Below are 24,839 nucleotides of genomic sequence, written 5' to 3'. Positions count from 1 at the left end.
GGCCACGAATCTTGCATTTTCGTTGGCATTGGATCTTCTTCTTAGCCCTTCTGTCTTCCTGGTCCCTCTGACTCTTGACTTCCTGACCCTCTGTCGTACTGGCCCCTCTGTCTTACTAGTCCCTCTGACTTACTAATCCCTCTGTCCTACTGGTCCCTCTGTCTTTCTCGTCCCTCTGTCTTACTGAACTGGCCCCTCTGACTTCCTGGTCTCCTTGTCTTTCTGGCCCCTCTGACTCACTGGTCCCTCTGTCTTCCTGGCCCCTCTGTCTTACTAGTCCCTCTGTCTTACTGGTCCCTCTGACTCACTGGTCCCTCTGTCTTACTGGCCCCTCTGTCTTACTAGTCCCTCTGCCTTCCTGGTCCCTCTGTCTTACTAGTCCCTCTGTCTTACTGGCCCCTCTGTCTTACTGGTCCCTTTGACTTCCTGGCCCCTCTGTCTTACTAATCCCTCTGTCTTACTGGTCCCTCTGTCTTACTAATCCCTCTGTCTTACTGGCCCCTCTGTCTTACTGGTCCCTCTGACTTACTGGTCCCTCTGTCTTTACTGGCCCCTCTGTCTTACTAGTCCCTCTGTCTCACTAGTCCCCCTGAACTATAAACGTTTAACTTCCAAAATTAGCTCAGTTTTGGTTTATTAATTTATTTTTTGTCATCGGGTTTGTTAGATAGTGGGTGTATTTATGAACATTGACTCACTAAATCACCCATTTGCATTCCTTTTATCGCTTCCATACGGGTGGGTCTTTTTGCCGAAACCCGACAAAGTTATGGGAAGTAGGAAGCAGTGGGGAGTGATCCTGAGACTCAGGGAAGTGTACACCATTGGGGAGTGAACCTGGGACTGGGTTTCGTAAAAAGGCAATCGGTGGGTTTCGGCATAGATAACAGGACTAGATAAGACAACAGGTGGGAAAACGTCATCAAAATTGGCTAGTGAGAGGCCGAGCGCTGCCATTTTTTTTTTTATGCAACCAGGGATGTTGTGCGATTTAACTCTTTAGTTGCCACGGTCGCTGTACGGCGATAAAAAAAATGATCGCCGAGTTGCCACGGTCGCTCTACGGCGACGAGTCAATGACCTCTATTACTATTATCGAGGCGAATAACGAGCAGTAATTATACTGCTGAACTGCCATACATCTCACTGACGGCTATTGACAGCATTTTCTCGTGCATTCATGATTTAAATTCGATTTTTACATTGTTTTTTTTTTTCGTAATTTTCCGTTGCCAAGGCTTTGTTTGTATTCCACTGGGGAATCAGATGAAGAGATTGATGTGTATAGACATGATAGTGACTCAGGAGATAAATTTTTATCAAAATTGGAGATTACGGACATTGAATCTAGTTCGAGGAGTGACGAGGGAGGGTCAGACAGTGATTTTAGTGATGTTCCAGGGGGTCGTGGGGACAATTTACAGAATGTAAACAGAAGGGTCCGTGGCACAAATGCTCGAGATGATAGTCACCAATGGATATGGAATGTATTGACACATGATGAGACTCATAATCCAGCTGAATGGTTCATTGAGGTTGAAAACAAGTCTGGAGCAAGGGATGTTGGGTTTAATGAAAAAAAGGTTATGCCTGTGAAGTATTTTCATCTTTTTTCCCCCGATGTTTTGGGAGAGGAAATATGTTACTTATTTTTTCTCCCTCCCACCCCCCACACAAAGAAGAAAACAAACCACAGTAAATGAATAGATATCAATATGATATTTTCTGTACTTTTTGTTCAATCATTACTCAATAACATGCAACAATAAAAAAACAAAAACATTTTTATTCATATATGGTGGAGATACAGGCCCATAAACACAGAAATGCATGAAAAATGAATATTAATTAGATATCCAAGATGGCCGCCAAGGTCACGTGGTCTAATTTGCATATCACATTACATCAAATTGTACCTACATCTACTCTTATATACCTATGAAAATATGAAGTATGTGTGATGATTACTTTTTTTTTTTGTGATTTTTTTTCTGAAAGCACTCAATTTTCGTCCAATTTGGCCAAAAGGCTTGGCAACTGGGATTTCTTTTACTGCCAGGATGCTTGGCAACTAAAGAGTTAATCTCTATTTTAATGACTTTGATTGAGGTCGTTTAACCTTGATTTGTGGACGGAAAATAGAAAAAAAAAAGGTCAGGTTTATGATGATAACTAAATTAGACATACATATTAAACTACACTTTTACTTGCACATTTTAGGCTTGGCTCCATTGATCGGGTTTATATTAATGTTTTTTTTTTAATTTTTAAAAATGTCCTACATGTTGAATGTTGCTGTTTACTAGGGACCCCTTGTAAAGCGCTTTGAGCACATTAGTGGATGTTGCGCTATATAAAGCTCAATTTTTAAATATATTTTTTGGTTTATATTAATAACAATGGTAGCAATAGCAATAGAAATCAAACATACATCGACAAAAGAGAGAGGGACTTGTTCACTTGGATCAATCTATCTATCTATCTATCTATCTCTCTCTCTCTCTCTCTCTCTATATATATATATATATATATATGTCTATCTATGCCCCTCCCAAACCGATTATTTATGACATGTGTCCAATTAAATTTACCATCCCTGGACCGACAGCGCTTCATACAATTCTTTGATTTTACACCGCCTTTAATCGACTCGACGCATATTAATGAGTGGGACTCGTCTCTTTGAAACTGTTGTTCGGACTTGCTTGTTCATTTCATATGTAACTGTTTTATAACACAATGGTGTTATTAGGAGGAATAGATTAAAAGTGAGAAGGTCGTGGGAATTCCTTTCTTTTTATAAAGCATTTTAATAAATTAACCCCAACCGTTGTCAGTGTGGATAAATAACTGGTGATAGGCATTGACGGAAACTGTAAAACTACTACTACTACTTCTACAATTACCCAATGCATTCGACAGAGTGGGTACCTTGATGAATAATAATAATAATAATAATAATAATAATAATAATAATAATAATAATAATAATAATAATAATAATAATAAAAACAATTATAATAATTATCATTATTATAGAACGTTATTGTTCAAAGAAATGGAAATTCATTTTGGTTCACATTGATGCCAATATAAAATGATGATGATGATGATGATAAAGATCTCTCATAATAGTAGATGGCGCTGACCGTTAGTCTTATACAACATATTAAAAGTCATGTAATGCTATTCTGAAAGAAGCAACTAATTGAACGAATGAATAAATGAATAAATAAATTAATTAATTGATTAATTAATCAGTCTATAAATCATCCGATCAATGAATCCATGGAATTTTATCTTTTTATACAGGTCTCATAACAATAGACAACACTGACTTTTGGTATTAAACAACATTTTTTTTTTTAAAAAGTGCAATGCCAGAAATAAAGAAAATAAGTAAATGAGTGAATTAATTAATTAATTCATTCATTCATTCATTCATTAATGGGAATTCTTTCTTTAAATTAAAGATGCTGCCATTTTGGTGTGTGTCTGTGTGAGTTGGTTGAGGGTCTTCTTTAAATTAGATTGCTGGCGTAGATATTTTAATGTTGTTTTCTTCACATAGGCTTTTACTTTGTCGTCCGTCTTGTTGCAGGCTGTTTTACCCATAACCCCCTGCTTTGTTTGCATGCAGTTCGGCTACTCGAACAAATAAATTATAAGAGGTTACAAAAACTGTTAACATACATAATCAGACATCATTTCGACACCACCGAATAATCATAACACAGTGATGCATAAATGGTAGCTTAATATTGTGTTACGTGCTACACGATCTGATATTATTTACATTACTCACTATGCAAACACATCGCGACGAGAAGAACGGTCCATCAATGGTAAATTGGTTTTTCCTCTTCGACGGAAACATGTTAACAATTTGGTGACAAATGAGCAGAATTTGGTGAACATTTATACAGGACATGTCCATGGATTCATCATGCTCTCTGTGTCGCACAATGTTTCATTTATTCTCCTAGCAGGTCATAATATGGAACCATACTTCCATTTCAAACAGAACAAGTCGCCTTTAGCTGTTTTTCTAGTACTAACCATCTTAGAATAACCGCCACTGCCTTTCACACCTGAGTTGAGCTATTTTTAACAATAGACGTTGCTGCCTATTACAGTAAAAAAAAAAAAAACTTTAAAAACTTGAGCTTTTATATAGCGCAATATCCACTAAACGTGCTCAAGGCGCTTTACAAGGGGTCCCTGGCCAACAGCAACACGTAACATTTCGAACGGGACATGACGCCTGTTAGGCGATATTACAAATTTTTGTTTGGACAAAGACAACGCTGTTAACGGCCAGGTACTCGTTTTACACGGTGAGAGAATGTGAGTAAAGAGCCTTCTCCAAGGACTCGCCGAAAGCGAGGCTCAAACCCACGACCTTCCGATCCGAAAGCGAGTGTCATACCACTAGACCACATAGCCGCATACAGTACCTACTTGTTATTTTAAAATAGTGTATGTCTCGACGGTGATTTGGTAAATAATTATACTTGCCCAAGTCTGCTTGTCAAAGTTACCAAAAATAGTTGTAATTCATACTTATAGGGCATGCCCAGTTAGCTTATCCATTTGCTTCTCTTTCTGATTGTCTATAAACAACTAACAATAAAGTGACGTCAGTCAACTGCATTTATTTATATTTTTCAAAATACACCTGCTCTGTTGTACTCTTAACAACAAAACAAAACACCCCCCCCCCCCCCCCCCCCAAAAAAAAAAAAAAAAGACATTTCTAGAATTGTGTTCTGGCCAGAAAATTTGCCCTTTAAAAATCCATCGATAAAAACGACCATCCATGCAGTACGAAGAGAATTGAGAGAGATAAGTAAAATAAATAAATAAATAAGTGAATAGAAAGATAAACAAATGTACAATGAATAAGTAAAAATTAATAAATAAACAATAAATCTAAATGAATACATTTCTCATGTCAATCGTGCAGTGATGTACACGTCGGGCGTATATGTGCAATGTGCACGCCTGAATAATAGGTACAACCAGGGTTGCCAGATTATTTTTCAACAAAATGCCAGTGGAAGACTCAAAAAATGCCAAAACACTCCAAAAAATGCCAAAGTCTGTTGACTCCCATCCCCACTAAGAAAACTACTCACTTTTGATAGACAATTTACTATCATATCCTGGTGGCTTGCGTGTTTTCTTTTCTTTTCTTTTTTTTTTTTTTTTTTTGAATTATACTAAATTTCCTGTTGGGGTAATTTTTTACCTACTGACTACTAAGTGGAGTGCTAAACCACTACACCACGGTTGAGAAAAGGTGTCATTTGAAGTATAATATACAAGAAAAGAAAATGCCAAATGAAAATGCCAAATGCCAAATGATTTTTCTAATGCCAAACGGTTTTCAAAAATGCCAGATTTTTGGAATCTGGCATTTAAAATGCCAAACTGGCAACCCTGGGTACAACAATCAGTTCAACCAACGAAATAGGAAGGAGGAGAATTTGTACTTCCATAGTAAAGAGTTCCGAAAAGTGGCTCTCGCATGGTACCTGGCACAGCCGCGATGAAGAGGTTAGAAAGCCGCGGGCGTGCCTAGTGATTACCTGCGCGTACAGTAGAGTGCAATAAGAATTTAAGTTAGGAACTGTGTTTTCAGTCCACCGGAAATAAAAATATTTTAAAAGGACCAATTATCGTCTATACTTCTTACCAATCGATAATGACGACATTGATACTAGCCCTATTGTAGGTTAGGCATCATCAGAAGTGGACAGGCATAACATTTATGACAATTTGACAGCTTAATAATATCATTTACAGCGTTTTATTTACTCTCGAAAAGTCTTGATTGAAAGTTGTTCGAAATCGGGAGCCTGAAATAGACAAATTTTTACCATGGTTGCCAGATAGCCAATGGCCTGGCTAATTTGGCCAAAATTGGCCACACAGAGAATAATGTTTCTATAAATAATTTGAAATTAACATTTATATATATTTTCAATGTTTCCTAGTCCGTTAGAATTTTTATGATAATCAAAACCGATGAGTTTTCCAAGGAGATCGGAGTTTTAGTATTGTTTGCCCAAGTACGGTTCTATTTGGTCACTTTTCACATCGATCACTGGCCTCGAGCACGCCTGTGTACCCCCTTGGCAAAAAATTCTCAATTTTTCTAGTTCAACACGTTGACGCCATTACTCGAGAAGTTTGATCGATCTTTTTTTTTTTTTTTAGTTTATACTTTTACTCACTTTTAAGATTATTATTTTAATTTAGAACACAGTGAGACGTCAAAATGTATTTCCTTGTGTATTTCTTGTACGTAGCAATATGAATCCGGAGAAAAACGAAACAAAAACGAACAAACAAAACAAAACCAACCAAAAGAAAAAAGAAAAAAAAGAAAAATAGAGAACAACTTTATAGTTATAGGGTCTTGAATGTGTTTAAGGGAGCATCAGAGAGAGAAGGGGGTGGGGGTGGGAGAGATTAGAGAGAGAGAGAGAGAGAGAGAGAGAGAGAGAGAGATAGAGTATAGATAGAGAGAGATAGAGTATATATATATATATATATATATATATATATATATATATATATATATATATATATATATATATATATATATATATATATATATATATATATATCCACGGTAAGAATCTCGTCAATGTATGATAAATCGGTTTCGAGAATTGAGATTTATTTCAGGCACCCGGTTTCGAACAACTCTCAATCAAGATTTTCCGAGAGTAAATAAAACACCGTAAATGATATTATTACGCCGTTGAATTGCCATAAATGTTATGCCTGTCCATTTCTGATGATGCCTATAATAGGTTCAGTATCAAAGTCGTCACTATCGTTAAGGTAAGTATAGACGATAATTGGTCCTTTTTAAATATTTTCATTTCCTGTGGACTGAAAACACAGTTCCTTTAAGTTAATTATGTCCGTGTTTGGCTTTATTCATGGGTCATTCTCAGTCTAATTGCCAGAGCAGATGGATTCTCTATATAAAACCCAATGTGGAAGCTTTACAATTTACAATTAATAAATTAAAATTACTATAATCCTTCAATTATAAGTGTCCGTTTGGAATTACTGAAAACTTTGCACTTTACCCACATAACCCAATTCAAATGGGCTTTTTTCTTCTGAATTTTCAGAATTTTAATCAACCAAATTCGACTCAGTTGTAAATGTTTACCAGTAAAACATAGTGACGAATATTGTAAGAATATATATATATATATATATATATATATATATATATATATATATATATATATATATATATATATATATTGTGTGTGTGTGTGTGTGTGTGTGTGAGAGAGAGTGTGTGTATGTGTGTGTGTTAAGTTACTCCGTCAAACGGATCTTTTCTCATAATAATGTCTACTTATAATCTATTTTAAAATGCTTCGTTATTGTATGAAAAAAACCCATACCGTATACACCGTTAAAACAACTTATTGACATTTATTTTCCTCTCAAATGTCAAATGTAAGCCTTTTTGTATATTTTCAAAATCATTTTGATATTAATTGTAATTTTTTGAAGGATTAATATTGGCTATATCCATAATTAACACAATTTTTATACCAAAAAAAAAAAAACGAATTATTTTATATAGGTAGTAGAGAGCACATGTGCACTTTGTGCCCTCTTGACGAACGAGCACCTGTTGCTCAATTACAGCCACAAACAGGATGTCAGTCCGCCGTCTTGTTTTGATGAAATATCGTTGGTTGCATCCCAGCAAGCAGCTGGAAACTGGAAACGAGGCTAAAGGCTAAAGGTGGTCAAGGTGTGAGACCAGTCGCCGTCTGTTTACGTTTTATCGAAATGGATACATTTTTGGAAGGAAAAGTTTATACAAACTTTGCAGAGGTGCAGGCGGATATTGATGAATATTGTAAAGTCACTGGTTACGTTTTTGTCAAGAGACACGCTAAACTAGTTACGACTTACAATCAAAGGGTCAAAGCTGAACGTGCAAAGCTTCCACCCAGCTGGACATATTCACAAGTTGATTTTCAGTGCAAGTTCAGCGGTAATTATTCAACAACATCAAAGGGAAAAAGAAAGAATCAAAGGTAAGTGTTTTACATGCGTATATTATCATTAACAGTTTGAGTTGAGTGGAAATAACTGAAATGTCTCCATCATTCATATGGGATCCTCCATATGGGGATGAGAATGACAAGTGTCAGTTTTTTTGGGTTTTTTTTTTTTTTTTTAAGAACTTGAATAATTAAATATCTAGAGAGGTGGGCCTTTGGCCTACCAACCTCCGCTGGACGTCCAACTCGCCTTGAGCATGCATTCACGTAAAATATAAAGATTTTTTTAAAAAACCTACCTCTGTTTAAAAAACTAGCATCTTTCAGCTTTCTAGATTCTAAGAAACATTTTGATTTTTCAGAACTTTAGTTCGTTAAAAAAATACCGGCCAATCTGACCCGTTGAGTCGAATGAAAACGAAATTTTGTTGTTTACACGGTTCAAAGGAAATGCCGTAAATAAGCTTTCATGGACTTCCTGTGTTGTTTTTATAGTGTCACGTGACCGTTTTGAGAAATTTGTCGTCTGCTACAAATAATTAGACCGGTAGGGGGTAGATATTTTCGTTGGAGCAGAGAAAAAGTGAGTATTATTTCTTGGACTTGTAGAGAGGCCTAGGGTCCACCAGCAGACCAGTTGATTGAATGAAAGAGAAAAAGGGCTTTTTTATCCGCCGCCACCACCACCTTGAAAGAGTGGAAGGGGGGGGGGGGGTGCATGCCGACAAGAGGGAGACGTGTCGATTGGTGACCTTGGTGACGTAGAGCATCTCAAGGATGCTGGCAGTTGCAGTTGCAGGTGTTCTTAACCCCTTAACAGCGAAGCTAATTTTTTGCTTTTAGATAGTAGTTTGCTTTTATCTTTATTATTGTTAACGGGGAATACGTTTCCACCAAGAGAGTAGTCAGACTATCGCAACTCAGACTTCAATTGTCTATAATAGTTTTGCCGTTACTTGTCTTTTGATGATAGAAGATTTGGTGTTAGGTCAAAGATCGAATTTCGCCGCTAAAAGGTTGCATTGCTACTGGGTTTGCTCTCCCCCCCCCACCCCCACCTTTTTTTTTCTTATTTTTTTTTTCACCTTAGTATTGTTGATTGCTGCTATTTCCTTTTTTATGATTAGCAAGTGCCGTAGGAGTCTCACAGGATGCAGGAGTACTGCAATTAACCCTTTGCCAGTGACACTGATTTTTTTGTTTTTCAAATAATAGTCTTCATTTATATTATTTTTTAACGCAGAAAAAAAACGTTTCCACCATAAGAGCAGTAAGAATATTGATAAAAAGCGCTTTGAGCACGTTGGGTGGATATTGCTCATATAAAAGCTCAAGTTTTTAAATTGTAATTTGTTTTTTGTCTTTTGATGAAAACGGTAAGATTTTATTTTTGGTCCAAGTAAGATTGATATTCGCCTTTAAAAGTAAGTTGTTTTGTTTTTTCAGTTTTTTTTTTGTTTTTGTTTTTCAAATGCGGATACGCTGCTTCTTCCTTTTTTTTTTTCCTCAACTGGCAAGCTATCGCTGTACTTACCCGCATGGCTTGCACACACAAATGGATACATCTAAGTCACAAAACCTTACATCCAGGTCACAAAATCAGACAACTAGGCCACACATCAAGACATCTCTGTTTCGTTTGTTCCAAGATAGCAAAACAAACCAGACGTCTTGGAGTTCGAAAGAGCTTTCCATAAAATATTTGGTATTTGCAAGACCCCCAGAAACCAATTCCCTATACAGCTCTTGTGCACGGTTACTTATGACCTTGATTTCTTTCGTACCCACCCCCCAAAATCCCACTTATTATGTGGTATAGGCAGAACATAGTAAATAGCTGAAATTGGCCAAAGAGAGAATCTATACTTTGGCATTAGACACCCATTACCTGATGTCTTGGTTTTTAATCCTAGCCTAGTGAGAGAGAGAGAAAACAAAACAATCATACATGTATCTGCAAACAACAGAACGTTTTCATTTTACATTGAGATGGGAAGGGGAAGGGATAACATTATGACAAGAGAGAGAGAGAGAGAGAGAGAGATGGGCGGGGGGGATGGGGGGATAGTAAGGGGAATGGGAAAAGATGAAAGAAACAATGGGTTGCCTGATGACGTAGATCAAAGGATTGTTACAGCGGTGTTCACGGAGCGTACTTCGTGAAATTTTAACCTTTTACAGTGACACTGATTTTTTTTCTCCAGATTGCTTATGCAGAATAAATCGTTTCCACCAAGAGAGCAGTAGTAAGAGTATATTTCGACTCGGGCTTCAATTAAACTATAAATCGCAAAGCTTGTCTTTTAATGATAACATTAAGACTAAGATCTGGAGTTTGGGGAGTGTAAGATGGAATCTTGCCATTAATGGTTAAAATTGTTTTGATTAAACAAAAACAACTCACACACACACACACACACACACACGACAGCGAGGACCATCACTGACAGAATGTTGCAACTGTAAACCGTTTTACGTGTACATAGATCCTGAGGCTAGATGCCCCGTTACCGTGTACGTAGGCACTCCCAAACAAAAAAGGAAGAAAGAAAGAGACACACACACATACACACACACACACCACACACACACAGTCTCGCATCCTCTACGAACTAATTTTGCGCACCAATTTTTACTGCTCTTATGCACCAAATTGCATACCTATCTAGGGACACTTTTTTCCGTATCTTTTTCTCACTAAACTTTTTAAAAAACCTTTGTTTTGCGCAGCAGGCGGCAGGCACCAACTTGGCACCAACCATTGAACAGACGAAAAACACACACGATTTAGCGAGGAATGAATCATGAAAATATTAAGGATATAATTTCAAACACAACTTTTGATATTCATCAAGGATTGTCTAGTACCGAATGTTTTTTGATAGAAAACAAATGTATCTTCAAATCTAAACTGCTTTTGACGGTAAGCGGTAAGTTTTTTATTTTTCTGTCCAAACGAATGATTTGTCCTGGTATAGAAGCTAAGTATTGGTAACACCGGCGCAGCTCTCTAGGCTATAATTCTTAGAGTTAGAGTCTAATTCTTATTCTAATCACCCTAAATTTAAATTTTCATTATCGAGTTCATTTTAATACATGCAGTTTCAGCATGGGATCCATATCTGGGAAAGGACGAATACCAACGCCAGACTCTTTGCAGACGATACTGCAGTCTACAGCACTGACAGTGACAAACTGCAAGCGGATCTGTGTCAACTAGAAATATGGGAAGAAAGCTGGGATATGAAGTTCCACCCAGCGAAGTGCGAATCAATGTCCATAACAAGATCAAAAACACCAACGATAACTGAATACCACTTACATGGACATACATTGGAGACAGTGAATGTTGCAAAATATCTTGGTGTTAGCATGAAAAAAACCTAACATGGGATGAGCATATTAACAAGATCACAAGTAAGGCAAACAAAACACTGGGATTTTTAAGGCGTAACCTAAAAATTAGCTCCTCGAAAATCAAGGAAAAGTCATACAAAACATTTGTAAGACCTGTTCTGGAATATGCTTCCACTGTTTGGGATCCCCACACCCAAAAATAGATCTCAAAAATAGAATCAGTGCAAAGAAAAGCTGCACGCTACGTCCTGAACAGACATCACAACACCTCAAGTGTATCAGACATGCTGGAAAAACTACAGTGGCCGAAATTAGAACATCGCAGAAAATCAGCAAGATTAACAATGCTATTTAAGATCAAGCACCACCTCGCTGAATGCCCAGTCATCAAGAAAAAACTGATACCAGCATTTTTGAGACAGAAGAGGTAACAACAACCAATACAGCCTCATAAAACGCAGAACACAATACCGTGGTTTTTCCTTCTTGCCACGTACGGTCAGAGACTGGAACCAGCTTGACGCTAAAGTGACCAAAGCCACTACAATTGATGCTTTTGTGGCAAGTTGCTATGCAAATACTTAGACCTTAAACAAACCACCACTGACCAACGTTGATGACCCCTGAATGTCCCTGGAAATTGATTTTAGACTAACGATTATAAACAAGGAATACAGAGAGATTAGAAAGCAGTTTCATATTTGCCATAATAATCAACCAATTGATTGTGGGCAATCAAAGGAAGAAGAAGAATGGTGCAAAGTAAAGAGTAGCTGGATTCCTTACGAAGGACAGGACTACATAGAGAAGCTAAACCAACTGAGATGGAGCAGCTTTCCAGATGGAAGATGAGCAGTGAGACTCATCCTGTTATTCAAGATTGTCAAGTGCCTGGTCGCGGTGGAATTTGAACAACTTACACAGTAAACACAAGAAGGAATCAAGAAAAAATATGTTGTAGTTGAAGTTGCACCTAAAAAATTATACCAGCAACAACAAACCAGTACAAGTACAAACAGACTCATTTCTAGTTCGTACAATTAAGTACTGGAATCAGCTGGATGACAGTGCTGTCACATTTACAACAACTGAAGATGCCTTCAACTCACATGTACACGTACGTGAAGACTAGCTGCTTGCAGGCACTCGTGCCCACCATCTCCTGCGTCACTTTACAGATACAGAGAACACAATAGCACACAATACCAGATTGATGAAGTGGGTCACATTTTTTTTAACAACAGGTCATCTGCAGTGCTGCATTTATGATAGAACCACCATCACATCATCTTTGCGAGAACCACTACTACTACAACCAACATGACCGTAACATCATTAGCAATACTATTACTGTTACAACCACCACCACCATCATATTATCATCGCTACCTCTATTACTAAAACCTGCAATCACATCTTTATCACCACTTCCCTTACTACAACCACCAGAACATGACATATCACTACCACCTCTACTACAACCGTCTTCATCTCACTTACACCCTTACCTCAACTGCCACCATCAACACAGCATCATTACTACTACTACTACTACTACCACAACCACCAACACATCATCATCACCACTACAGCCAGTAGCAACACAAATAAAAATTGGATACGAGGCTGGTCAAATTTATTTATTTTAGCCATCAAAGAGCACAATATTCCCTAAATGTGCTCTATCTAAGTGCTTTACAAGTCAACAGCAACACTCAACATGTTAGACGAAATGCTATGGTTTACGGAAGTGACCATGCTGTTACTCTCCAGGTACTAATTATAACTCTGGGTGAGGTGAGGTCAGCCTAAAAAGATGATGAGGCCATTGATGTGATTCCAAGTGAAGGATAATACAAAAGGTTAAACATAGCCCCATGACTACATATTTATTGATGTGGCTGAGAAAGACTGTCCCTTGTACTTGTGCCTGATTTGTTTTTAAAAAATATAATTTGAGAGATTTAAACTTCGCTCTTGTTATGATTATGATTGGTGGTTTTAGCTTTTCAGCTACACCCCAGATGGCACCACTGACTACAACCATCATCACCTCATTATGACTACCACCACTGCTATTACTATTAGCACATCTTCATCAGTTCCACCACTACTACGGTCACAAACGCACCAATACCACCACCCCTAAAAAAAACATTACTATCATCTATACTTCAACAACCACTGCACGAACATTACTTCCACCATTATCATTTCCACCTCTACTACAACCACAACTTATCATCACTACCACCACTACTAGAACAACATTTACATTATCACTACCACCTCTACCACTACCGTCACCACTGCCACCAGCTCATCATCAACACCACCACTGCCACTGCAACCACCACCACATCGTCATCATCACCACCACCACCAGCTCATCATCAACACTACTACTGCCACTGCAACCACCACCACCACATCGTCATCATCACCACCACCCCTATTACAACAGCCACCACACCATCATCAAACCACCACTACAGCTGGGTTGGGTCTTTTAACCTTGGATGGCGGGCAGGAGATCACTTGTTGTACCTCCCTTTATTTCTTTTCTGAGTTGCTTTCCGTCTATCTTGGAATGGGATTGCTTGGGTTTGTCCTGGCCCTTGCCGGCGCGGAGTCCTTGGTTGGGATTTGACTGTGTAGTGTTGGTTTTGGGAGGTGATATATTTTTTTCCTTGTCGGCAATCTCTTAGTTGAATTGTTATGTTGTTTTGAACATATCTTGTAAATATTTGAATTTGAGTGGAACCCTCTTCTTAGTGGGATCCTGTGTTGGTGTCTGATTGGAAGTTTGGATGGTCTCAAACTTGAGTACATTGATGGTGTGCTCTTGCTTTCTCTTGGATGCTTTAATTATATTGTAATTCTGGAATTCTTTGACTATCCCATTTTCATCCTTTTTGCTGGCACTGATATGACCTAAATTTGTAGCAAGCAAACTTAAAGACAAACAAACCGCCACCACCATATCATCATCATTAACACTTCAAATTACTGCAATAGCCAGATAGGACCTCATATGCAATTTTTTTCAGTCACTTTACTTAGTTAGCACATAACACTTAACAAAATAAATGGAAAAAAACACAACTTTTTAAAGATTCTAATTACATACAATTGTCAATAACATCAAGCCTTGAAATAATGTTTATTTTCATTTTGGGTGGAATTATGGGTCAAAATGTACAGTAACATAGCAAATTTGTATATTAATTAGCTTTCCAAGATGACTGCCATGGTCACATGGCCTAATTTGCATATTTGATTGCGGCGGCATGTTCACAAAACTATCCATTATTGTAAACTAGAGGTGCCTAAATGAGCCAATAAAATGGAGAGAAAGATAAAGTGAGTAAATGTGACTCATAAATAAGGAAACAACACATTTACTCACTTTATCGTTCTCTCCATGTCCACTATTGTCCATGTGAAATGAAGGTGAAAATAGTAGTTATCTTTTTGTTGCATTTTTATTAGCATTACCCATTTTAAACTGATTTCTGCCAAAATGCTTAGCAGCAGCAATTGGGGAATTAAATTGGTGCCAGATTTGGTTGCAACTAAAGACTTCAAAATAATTTTTTATCAGAAATTCCTGTAAACCAAGTTTTTAGTTGGCGTTTCTGTGTTGGTTTTAATCTAAATAGCTGGTGATAATAATACTTGTATGATGATACAGGCAGCCATCTTTCATTTATTTTATTTTTTCTTCCCCAGGACTTTCAAAATAGGATGTGGAGCCAAATTTTGCTTTCGGGCAAACATTGGAAAAGGTCTTTATCTCAAGACGATAGAATGGCAGCATTGTAACCATGACCAAATCCAATCCTCTGACCTTGGTAACTAGCATCAGTATTTGTTTTACAATTCATTTGTTTTTGTATGCTCAGATAATTAGTTATGAAAGTTTTACTTTGTGTTTATTTCTGAAATTGAAATACGATACAACTGGCGTACAACAGGCTGGGAGGCATAAGGAGCTCGCCTACAGCGGGAAATCTAAAATTCCCTGTTCTACAGCCTTTATAATTCATATACACCATGCATGGCTATGACGGGGTAATATTTCTTACGGGACTCAAGGCTACAGCAGGGATTTCTTGCTAGTCCCATTATCCCTGTTGTATCTGAATTCCATTGTATAACTTGTTTTTAAATAAAATTTTAAGTAATCTTTTTTGCTTTTACAGGTAAAAATTTAGGGATAAAATGCTTTTCAATAGCCATTAAGAATCTACAATTTTACTAAAATGTATTCCTTACATTTTTTTCTTATTTTTTTTTCTTTTCATGTTGTCCTCCTTACTTAACTCACTCAACCCTTAAGACCCAATATCTCGGTATTTGGCAAGGGCTACTTTTGTCCATCATCATTTACATTTTTCAGAGACAAATTATATACATATCAAAGTTACTATTTCTAATCTTTACAAGGCAGCGGTGGTTGAAAAATAACAACTATATATACATTGCAATTTTCTTTGGATTTAGCAACGGAAAAGTACCCATAATCTGTAGGGAGAAGGGACAGAATGAAGTTAGGGTTTAGTGAGTTAAACTGTGGTTTTTGATTACCACACATTATTATTATCATTATCAGTGGTCTTTTGTCAATATGGGACATCACAGTGTATTCTGTTCTTCAAATGAATCATATATCAGTACTGTAACAGTCTGTGCTTTTAAACAAGCTAAACAGAGGGAGATTTATGAATATGAATGTCTTGTTCTCTTATTGCTTTTTTCCCCCTTGGTAACAATTGTCATTTGTTTGTCATCTATGATTTTTGAGCATCTGAAAGTTTTGATTTGAAATCTACTCCTACAGCCAATCAATTTTCTATCTATCTATCTGTCTATATTATATGTTTATTTATATGTCTGTCTATCTATTTATCTGTATATTCCACTTCACTATCACATCGCCATCCAACCATTCGTCTGTATGATTGTATTTCCTTTGTGAAGATTCCACAGTCATCACTCAACAACCCCCCCTCACCTCCGCCGTGACCTTTTCACCTCGCCCCCTCCACCGCCCCCTACTGTTCCACACCTTTCTACTACTACTACTACTACTACTACTACTACTACTACTACTACTATTACTACTACTACTATTACTACTACTACTACTACTACTACTACTACTACTACTACTACTACTACTACCACTAATGTGTCTTTTATCTTCCATTATTTTCTGGATGGTTCTGTTCCCTGATGCTGACCTTTTCTTATCAATTTGTTCACCCCCCTGGGACACCCTATCTGCTACCCACGCCATGCTAACATTTCATTCATACTGCAACCACCATTGAGTACAGATGATACAAGTTATTTTTCATTATATTTTATTTGTTTTCCACGTTTATTTGTGTACTGTTGTGCTGACGAAGGGTTTGTACCCAAAACGTCCATTGTCTGTTTTGTTCCCATACGAAGCCTATCCATTTTCACTCTTTCGTTAGTATTTTACGTTCACCGGCTTCAGGCAGCCCTGCCGTTTTCTACAATCAATATGTAATAGTGTGCGGCTATGTGGTATGACACTCGCCTTAGGATCGGAAGGTCTTGGGTTCAAGTTCTGAGTGGCTCATAGTTGATTCCTTGGAAAAGACTCTTTACTCACATTGTCTCACCATACTCAGGTGTAAAATGACTACCTGGCCGTTAACAGCATTTTCTCTGTCCCAAAAATATTGTTATTCGCCTAACCGGTGTCATGTCTCATCTTACATGTTTAGTGCTGCTGTTGGCTCAGGACCCCTTGTAAAGTGCTTTGAGCATGTTTAGTAGATATTGTGCTATATAAAAGCTCAATATTCAAGGTTGTTCATTATAGAGAATGTCTAATATCTTAATTCAGTTTCAATATAGTTGTTAATTTTCATGTAAAATCAAACTAAAGGGTGCTGGCACTGGCAGTTTCTACTGCTGCCCTGTGCAATGGTCAATGTCAACATGTATTTTTGATACGGGATTGTATGATAGCAATGCTAGCAGTCATTTATGGCAACAATACAGCAGTTGTCTTTTTTGTTTGATATGGGGTGGTATGATAGCAATGCTAGCAGTCATTTATGGCAACAATACAGCAGTTGTCTTTTTGTTTGATATGGGGTGGTATGAAAGCAATGCTAGCAGTCATTTTGGCAGCAATACAGTAGTTGTCTTTTTGTTTGATATGGGGTGGTATGATAGCAATGCTAGCAGTCATTTTGGCAGCACTACAGTAGTTGTCTTTTTGTTTGATATGGGGTTGTATTATAGCAATGCTAGCAGTCATTTTGGCAGCAATACAGTAGTTGTCTTTTTGTTTGATATGGGGTGGTATGATAGCAATGCTAGCAGTCATTTATGGCAACAATACAGTAGTTGTCTTTTTGTTTGATATGGGGTGGTATGATAGCAATACTGTCATTTTGGCAGCAATACAGCAGTTGTCTTTTTGTTTGATATGGGATGGTATATAGCAGTGCTAGCAGTTATTTATGGCTGGTGCCATGTCAGCAATACAGCAGTTGTCTTTTTTGTTGTCTTGAAAAGCTGTAAAAGTGAAAGTAGTTTGGTCAGGTGTTGTAATTCTTGTTGACACAGGCGTTTATTGCTTTCAGTTTAGTTCGCCAGGTAAATCTAGCCAGTCTAGTGATGATGAGTCATAGTTTTACACTAAGAGAGGGAGACAATTTTTTCGCCGTTTTGATCGATTTTTTCTGAATTTCAAACTAATGTAATATTGCCGTTATTAAGTGTAGCAAAAATATTTTTATACTACCAAACAGTTTATTAACAGAGTTTTCATTGATTATTTAATCATTATTATGATGTTGTTAAAAAGCAAGAGGGATAACCCATGAAATTGATACATAAATTTAAGTGAATTAAAAATTTTAAGAGAATATTTTAACATGTTCAACACTTAAGATTTTAAAACAAAGGTAATGGAAATGATGTTGAATATCTGTAGAATGTAGACATATAAATTTTATACCAGTAGATTGAGGCGTTTTTGAAATATCAGTTCACCTGTACGTAAAAGTAAGGATTTTGAGTAAGGTAAAATTGAAATCCAATCACAGCATTGTCTTAATAGAAATTCTTAATAAACGAAATATAGTCAAATGTGATTCACTTATATTTATCCCAGAATCAACGAATTATAAGAATTCCATTAAAAATTGTTATATAAGGACATTCATTTAAAGAAATTTAAACCACTAAGAAAATCTTAAAGAGTTCCTATAATTTTCATAACCTTATTTTTGAGATATCCGTGCCCATTACTTTTTTTCATGTACTTGACTTGCACCTCTTTTAATTTGTGTGCCATATAGACTGCATATAGCACATCACTGGTGAAAGATTAGGATCATATTCACCTCATTAAGTATTGTTTCTTGTTCAGAGTTTTCTCATTGAACCAAAGGTATTAATACCTGCATCGCATTTCTTTAAATTATGTATCAGTGAGATACATTTCTCGCAAATTGAAATATTTAAATACGAGGGCTCTTTCAGAAATAACCGAAAAATGCCCATTGCTCAGCAACCAGTGGAGATTTTTTAATTCTGTAAACGACATGATATTCCTTATTTCCTTACGGATATTCGAATTATGAAATGCATCATTTTGCACAATGAATTTCTAGACGATTTTAAGATGGCGGCCCACTGAAACTTGGTCAAAGGAGGAAATCAGAGCTGTCATACGTTTTTTGAACGCCAAAAGTCTGAATCCTACCGAAATTCATAAAGAACTTCAGAGTGTATATGGTGAGCATGTTATAAGCCGTACACAAGTCTATCACTGGTGTAATTTGTTTGAAGCCGGCCATTCCGACTTGACAGACAGGGAAGGGAGAGGGCGTTCGATAACTGCGACGTCAGAAGACAATGTGAAGCGAGTTGATGAGCTTATTCGTCAAGACAGGAGGTTGAAACTTCATGAAATCGCAAGCAGTCTTGAAATTTCGGAAACTTCTGCCCATAGAATTGTATTTGATGAACTTGTCTACAGAAAAGTCACCGCAAGATGGGTTCCTAAGTAATTGACAGACAATCATAAAGAACAAAGATTGGACATCTGCAGGGAACTTTTGAGAAGAAGCAAGAGCTCACGCAGGGTTCACGGGCATACTGCCAACGCCGGCGGAGACTTTCTAGGGTACGATGTGACTTTTCTTGACAGCATAGTCACCGGTGATGAGACTTGGTTGCACCATTGCACCCCAGAAACAAAGCAAGATTCGATGACATGGAAACATCCATCCTCACCTGTCGCGAAGAAATTCAAAGTCATGCGGTCAGCAAAGAAAATAATGGGAACTGTTTTCTGGGACAGTCGTGGTGTTTTTCTGTTCGAAACCTTACAACCTGGAGAAACAATCAATGCTGCAAGGTACTGCCAAACTCTTGACAAGCTTAGGGAGGCCATTCGCAGAAAGCGCCCAGGGCAGTTGACCAACGGTGTCATTTTGCAACACGACAACGCTACACCCCACACAGCACAAGTGACGCAAGGTTGGCTAGAGAAATATGGATGGGAGATTTTGCCACACCCACCACACAGTACAGACCTCACACCATCTGATTATCACCTTTTTGGGCCACTGAAACGTGAGCTGGCAGGAAAGCGCTTTGATGTCGATGAAGAGCTTGTTGACCATGTGCGGAAATGGCTACAAAACCTTGACGGAAATTTCTTCCGAGAGGGTATCTATTCCATGGTGCGGCGTTGGCAGAAGTGTGTCGACAGACTTGGCTGTTACGTAGAGAAATGAAGGACGAGTCAAGGTATGAACACGTGCAAGAATTTTGTTGATAGCATAAAAAACGCGGATTTTACAGGCATTTTTCGGTTAATTATGAAAGAGCCCTCGTATGTCAGAATTTCACATTTATATTTATAGTCAATTGTTGATAACGTCTAGAGTCTTTTAATCCTCTCAGCACGGCTCTGTACTCTTTCACAACAAATTCGACATATTTCATTTGTACTGGTGTGATGACAGTCTTCAGTGTGTCTCTCCATGACCTGAACAGAACTTAAATAAGTAAATTTAAGAAATATCTACAATTCCTGCTTAAATTCAATGAAATCAAATTAAATAAATGTCTCTTATCATCACTATCTAGTTTTATTATTGGGTTTCTAAAAGATCATGAAATATTTTCCTCTTTGTTGGTAGCAAAATAATTATTGAGATTCCTTTCCACACCCTCTATTCTTAAATCCCTGAATCTACATAATAAATTATATATCATATGAAAGATAATTTTATCTACTTTTCTCTGATCCCTCACACTTGATGGTAAAAAGTGTTGGTTTGATATTTTGAATTTTTAAATATTTCTTAAACTTATAATTTTAATAATTATTTCAAAAAAAAACTCTGATTATTCAAAAGAGCAAAACACAAACTTATCATTTAATGATGTAAATAAAAATAATTGCGTCTTGTAGAGGAAAAATTGGCCTTTGTATCCATATATGTTTGAAAATTATGAAAAAGATGCTGCGTCCACAACGGGCTGAGAAAATTGAGTATTTTTATGAAATTTCTACTACTCTCTGCCTGAGAGAAATTCAAAGCGATGAGATTTACCTGCAGACATAATTATTTGCCAATGCACGTCGTCTTGACAGCTGTTATCACCGTGGCTGACGGTGGATTGTTTACATTACTTGACGGTAGCCAGTGAGGGAAGAAGTAACTAAAGTGAAAGTTTGGGCCCTATTTAAACGGCTGTGTTGATTTATTAGTCGTGTGTTTTTTTGATAATTGGTCCCGTTTGAGTTGTATGGGTGGCACAAAGTTGGGTCATTTGGAATGACTCTTGACTTGCACTCTCGCCTTATGCAGATCTAAAATGAGAACCTTGTGGACAAGAGCATTCGTCGTCATCTAGTGCCATGCTTGGCTGGAAGTGTTTGCGGTCATAGGCTCCATTCCTCTTTTTTTTTTCGGTTGCTCTGATCGTGTTGCTGTTTCTTTCCATTTCCAGCCAGTCCTTCAGGAAATCCATCATTCTTGCTCTCTGTCCTCCAGGGGCTCTCATTCCTGTTAAATTTCCGGTGACATTGTTTTTCCAGGCTGTCACTTCTCATCACATGACCTAGGAATTTGCCTGCCATTGACTTATAGTACCAATTACTTTTCTTATACACCCAGCCTCTTACACGTCATCCCCATTTCTATTTTTATCCACCGAGCATCATTATCCTTGCTAAAAAAAACCCAAACAAAACTAATATCAAGCGATACCTCCTTACAGACGTTGTCTTTTCTTAGAATTTTGAGTTTTGGTTTTAAAAGATATAGACTACTCGAGGCGGTGAAGGAGGGGAGAGGGAAAAAAAAAAAGAGAGATAAGGGGGGGGGGGGGGGGGGTTAAAAAGTGTTTTAAAAAAACAAATTCATGTCATAGACGTGGAATTAATTCCCCCTTAGGTACATTCAGGTAATTTTTTTTTTCTCTAAAATTAGACTTTTTAGGTATTTTACAATGAATGCAATAATTTTCTTGTTTGTTTTTTTTCTGACTGTCACTATTCTTTATTTCTTCTATTATCAAGTCCAGAAGAGTTATCTCCCTGAAAACAGACTGCAAGCATTGACGCCAGTACAAACCAATGATGTTGCATTCCTATTGAAGCTCAATGTGGGAAGGAACAGAATAATTGACTATGTAAAGGAAAGATATGGGGTATTGCTTCAGTCCTATGATCTCGTCAATCTCAAGAACAGGGCAAAGCTACCTCTGAGTAAGCACGAAGAGGCTCTGAGTTATTTGAAAGTCATTGTGCAGGAGGACAGTACAGCCTCTGTTGACATCGTTGCTGATAAGAAATCATTAACCTCAGTGATTTTTATACAAACAATTGAGATGAAGCTTTCATTTTTGACAAATGGGCATGTTTTGTTTCTTGACAGTTCATTAAAGGTCAATAAACAACATATGCCATTATACGTATTCATGGTGGATGATGGGGACAACAAGAGAAAGACAGTAGCCTATGCTTTAGTCATTAATGAATCACCAGAAGTTGTTACAAATATTTTTCAATGCTTTGTAAAAAATAATCCTACATCTAGAGGACTTGTCAAAACTGTAATGCTGGATAAAGACTTAGCTGAGACTAAGGCAGTGAAGGAGGTGCTACCTGGAGTCAACGTTTTACTTTGTAATTGGTCTGTTGATAGAGCTGTCCAGACATCCTTGAAGGACATGTCAGTGGACGACAGCAATGATGTTTTAGCTCTTGTGAGATCTATGATGTCCTGTTCGACTGTTGAGGAATTCACTTCTTTTCTTCAAATGCTAAGGACAAACCATTCAGAATACTATAACTCTTATTTTGCAATCAATTGGTTAAATATTAAAGAAATGTGGGTCGGATGTTTTGCACGAAAACTTCTTACATTTGGCAATCTTACAGATCATTATGTGGAGTCACAGAACCAAAAGATCAAGTCGGTTCTAGACTCGAATAGTTCTGTTTTGGATTTGTTAAAAGAATTGCTTTCCATCCAAAACAGTTCATCAAACAAGAAACTGAAGAAAAGACATGTCAATGCAACCTTGACTGACAATAGATTAGTAAATGAGGTTTTTGATTTGTTTTCTCTTTATTCAGGAAATCTAATTCTTTTACAATTAGAAAAGGCAAATGAAAAGGTATTGGTTGTAAACATTGAAAATTCCACTGTTTTAGAAAAGGGCAAAATTCATAGTACATCTGACAACAGCTGTTCTTGTTGTTTTTTTAATGCCAAGAAATTGCCATGCTGTCATATGTTTGCTTTCCGTATGGAGAAATCTCTTCCTGTCCTCACTGAAGGAGATGTGTTTTACCATCACAAAGTCTCTCACAATTTAAATTGCGGTGATTCTGTCAGTACCAATTCCGCAAATAATGTGTTTAGGCATGGTGTTGGTGAGCCTGTGGAGAGAAATACTTTGAGTACCGTTCAAAAATTGAACAAAGTTAAGCCGTTCTGTATGGAAATGGCAAATATGATTAGCCATCAGGATCTGGTGACATTTGAGAAAAGTCTTGCTTTGATGAAGGATATTACAGAGGCATTAAGATATGGTCATCACATTGTTTACTTTGCCTCGGATATAGCAGAAGAGTCTTCGGATTCCGAGCTGACTCATGACTTGTTGACTCCCCCATCTTCCCTTCCTTGTTCTGTGTCTCCACCACCCCCATCCCCACCTGATCATTCAATGTCACCCGATTCACCTTCTTCCAGTGATTTTACAGTGAAATGTGAGAATACATCATCTCTCATTCTCTCTCCTAGTGATTCACCTTCCAGTGATTTTCCAATGAAATGTGACAATATGTCATCTCTCATTCTCTCTCCCAGTGATTTTGTTTCAGCCCCAGAATCGAATGATTCATCAGCTCCACTGCAACCACTTCATCCCACAGATTTTCCAATGAAATTTGATGATTCATCATCTTTTTCACTTTCCCCTGGTTCGGCTGATTTCGTATCTCCCACGGAGTGTGATGATTCATCATCTGTGCCACTCCTAAATCCTCTCAGGGACTTTCCAAGCGAATGTGATAATTCAGCTTTTTCACTTTATCCCACTCCCAGTGATTTTGTATCGCTTGCAGAATTTGATGGTTCATCATCACTCTGGCCCAAACTTCTATCAAGTGATTTACCAATGTGGGATTCTGATGATACGTCATCTTTCTCTCTTACTTCCCCAAGTCATTTCATGTCACCCGAGTTCACTGATTCCCTCTCACTTCAACCTCTCAATGACTTTATAACACCACCAGAATACGATGATCCTCTATCTCTAGAGCTCAGTTCATTCTCTCTTCCCATACTTAACGACATCTCTCTTGAGTCACAAGTTGAGCAGCCAGTGGTCAAGGCCTCCAATATTTTGCACAAATCAAAAGACATTGCTCTTGATGCTGACAGAAAGACATCTGCCTCTTCTATCAAAAGATGGGGCCGACCTCCTGTCAAGAAAAGGGGGGAACTGAAGAGGAAGAGTCGCTGTACTTATCCAAATAAGGTTAAACGGCAAAGACTTGATCAGTGAGTATAATGATCAGGTGCAAATACTGGAAGATATTTTACTAAATTCTTTCCCTTCAATTACAGAAAGTTTTATATTTGTGGGCTTAAAACCGATGTTTGTTTCTTTGGTTCTTTATATAAAATGTCATGGTTTTTTTTCTCTCTGTTTACACCATATATATATATATATATATATATATTTATATTTATATATATGTCTTTCCGGAATTTGCTTCCCCTTGCATATATATTCCAACCTTCTTTTGACCTTTACCTAACATCAGGGCTTGAATTAACGAAATAAAATATTTCGGTTTAATGTTTTGTTCTCTACACCATGAGTTGAGCATCATGA

The 24,839-nt window shown here is 37.4% G+C and overlaps 1 protein-coding gene across 1 annotated transcript; it reads left to right on the top strand.

Moving 5' to 3' along the window:
• Positions 1–7,786: 7,786 nt before the first annotated feature.
• Positions 7,787–24,622, top strand: LOC144964408 (uncharacterized). The gene is made up of 3 exons (XM_078898627.1): positions 7,787–8,087; positions 15,144–15,265; positions 22,006–24,622. Exons 1-3 carry the CDS (start codon positions 7,837–7,839, stop codon positions 24,504–24,506), a joined length of 2,874 nt encoding a protein of 957 aa, XP_078754753.1. The 5' UTR covers positions 7,787–7,836; the 3' UTR covers positions 24,507–24,622.
• Positions 24,623–24,839: the final 217 nt, after the last annotated feature.

Source organism: Berghia stephanieae, chromosome 2 (assembly GCF_034508935.2).
Source record: "Berghia stephanieae isolate SIO BIC M18660-M18661 chromosome 2, UCSD_Bste_1.3, whole genome shotgun sequence".
In the NCBI taxonomy this organism is placed as follows: domain Eukaryota; kingdom Metazoa; phylum Mollusca; class Gastropoda; order Nudibranchia; family Aeolidiidae; genus Berghia; species Berghia stephanieae.
The sequence above is the reverse complement of the archived record's forward strand: the minus strand, read 5'-3'. Positions and strand labels throughout refer to the sequence as shown.

Bases quoted from the DNA above. Each gene is read 5' to 3' on its own strand.
- LOC144964408 (XM_078898627.1), top strand. From the start codon at position 7,837: ATGGATACATTTTTGGAAGGAAAAGTTTATACAAACTTTGCAGAGGTG. The intron at 8,088-15,143 runs GTAAGTGTTTTA...TTTCTTCCCCAG, and splicing joins GGAAAAAGAAAGAATCAAAG to GACTTTCAAAATAGGATGTG. The intron at 15,266-22,005 runs GTAACTAGCATC...TCTATTATCAAG, and splicing joins AATCCAATCCTCTGACCTTG to TCCAGAAGAGTTATCTCCCT.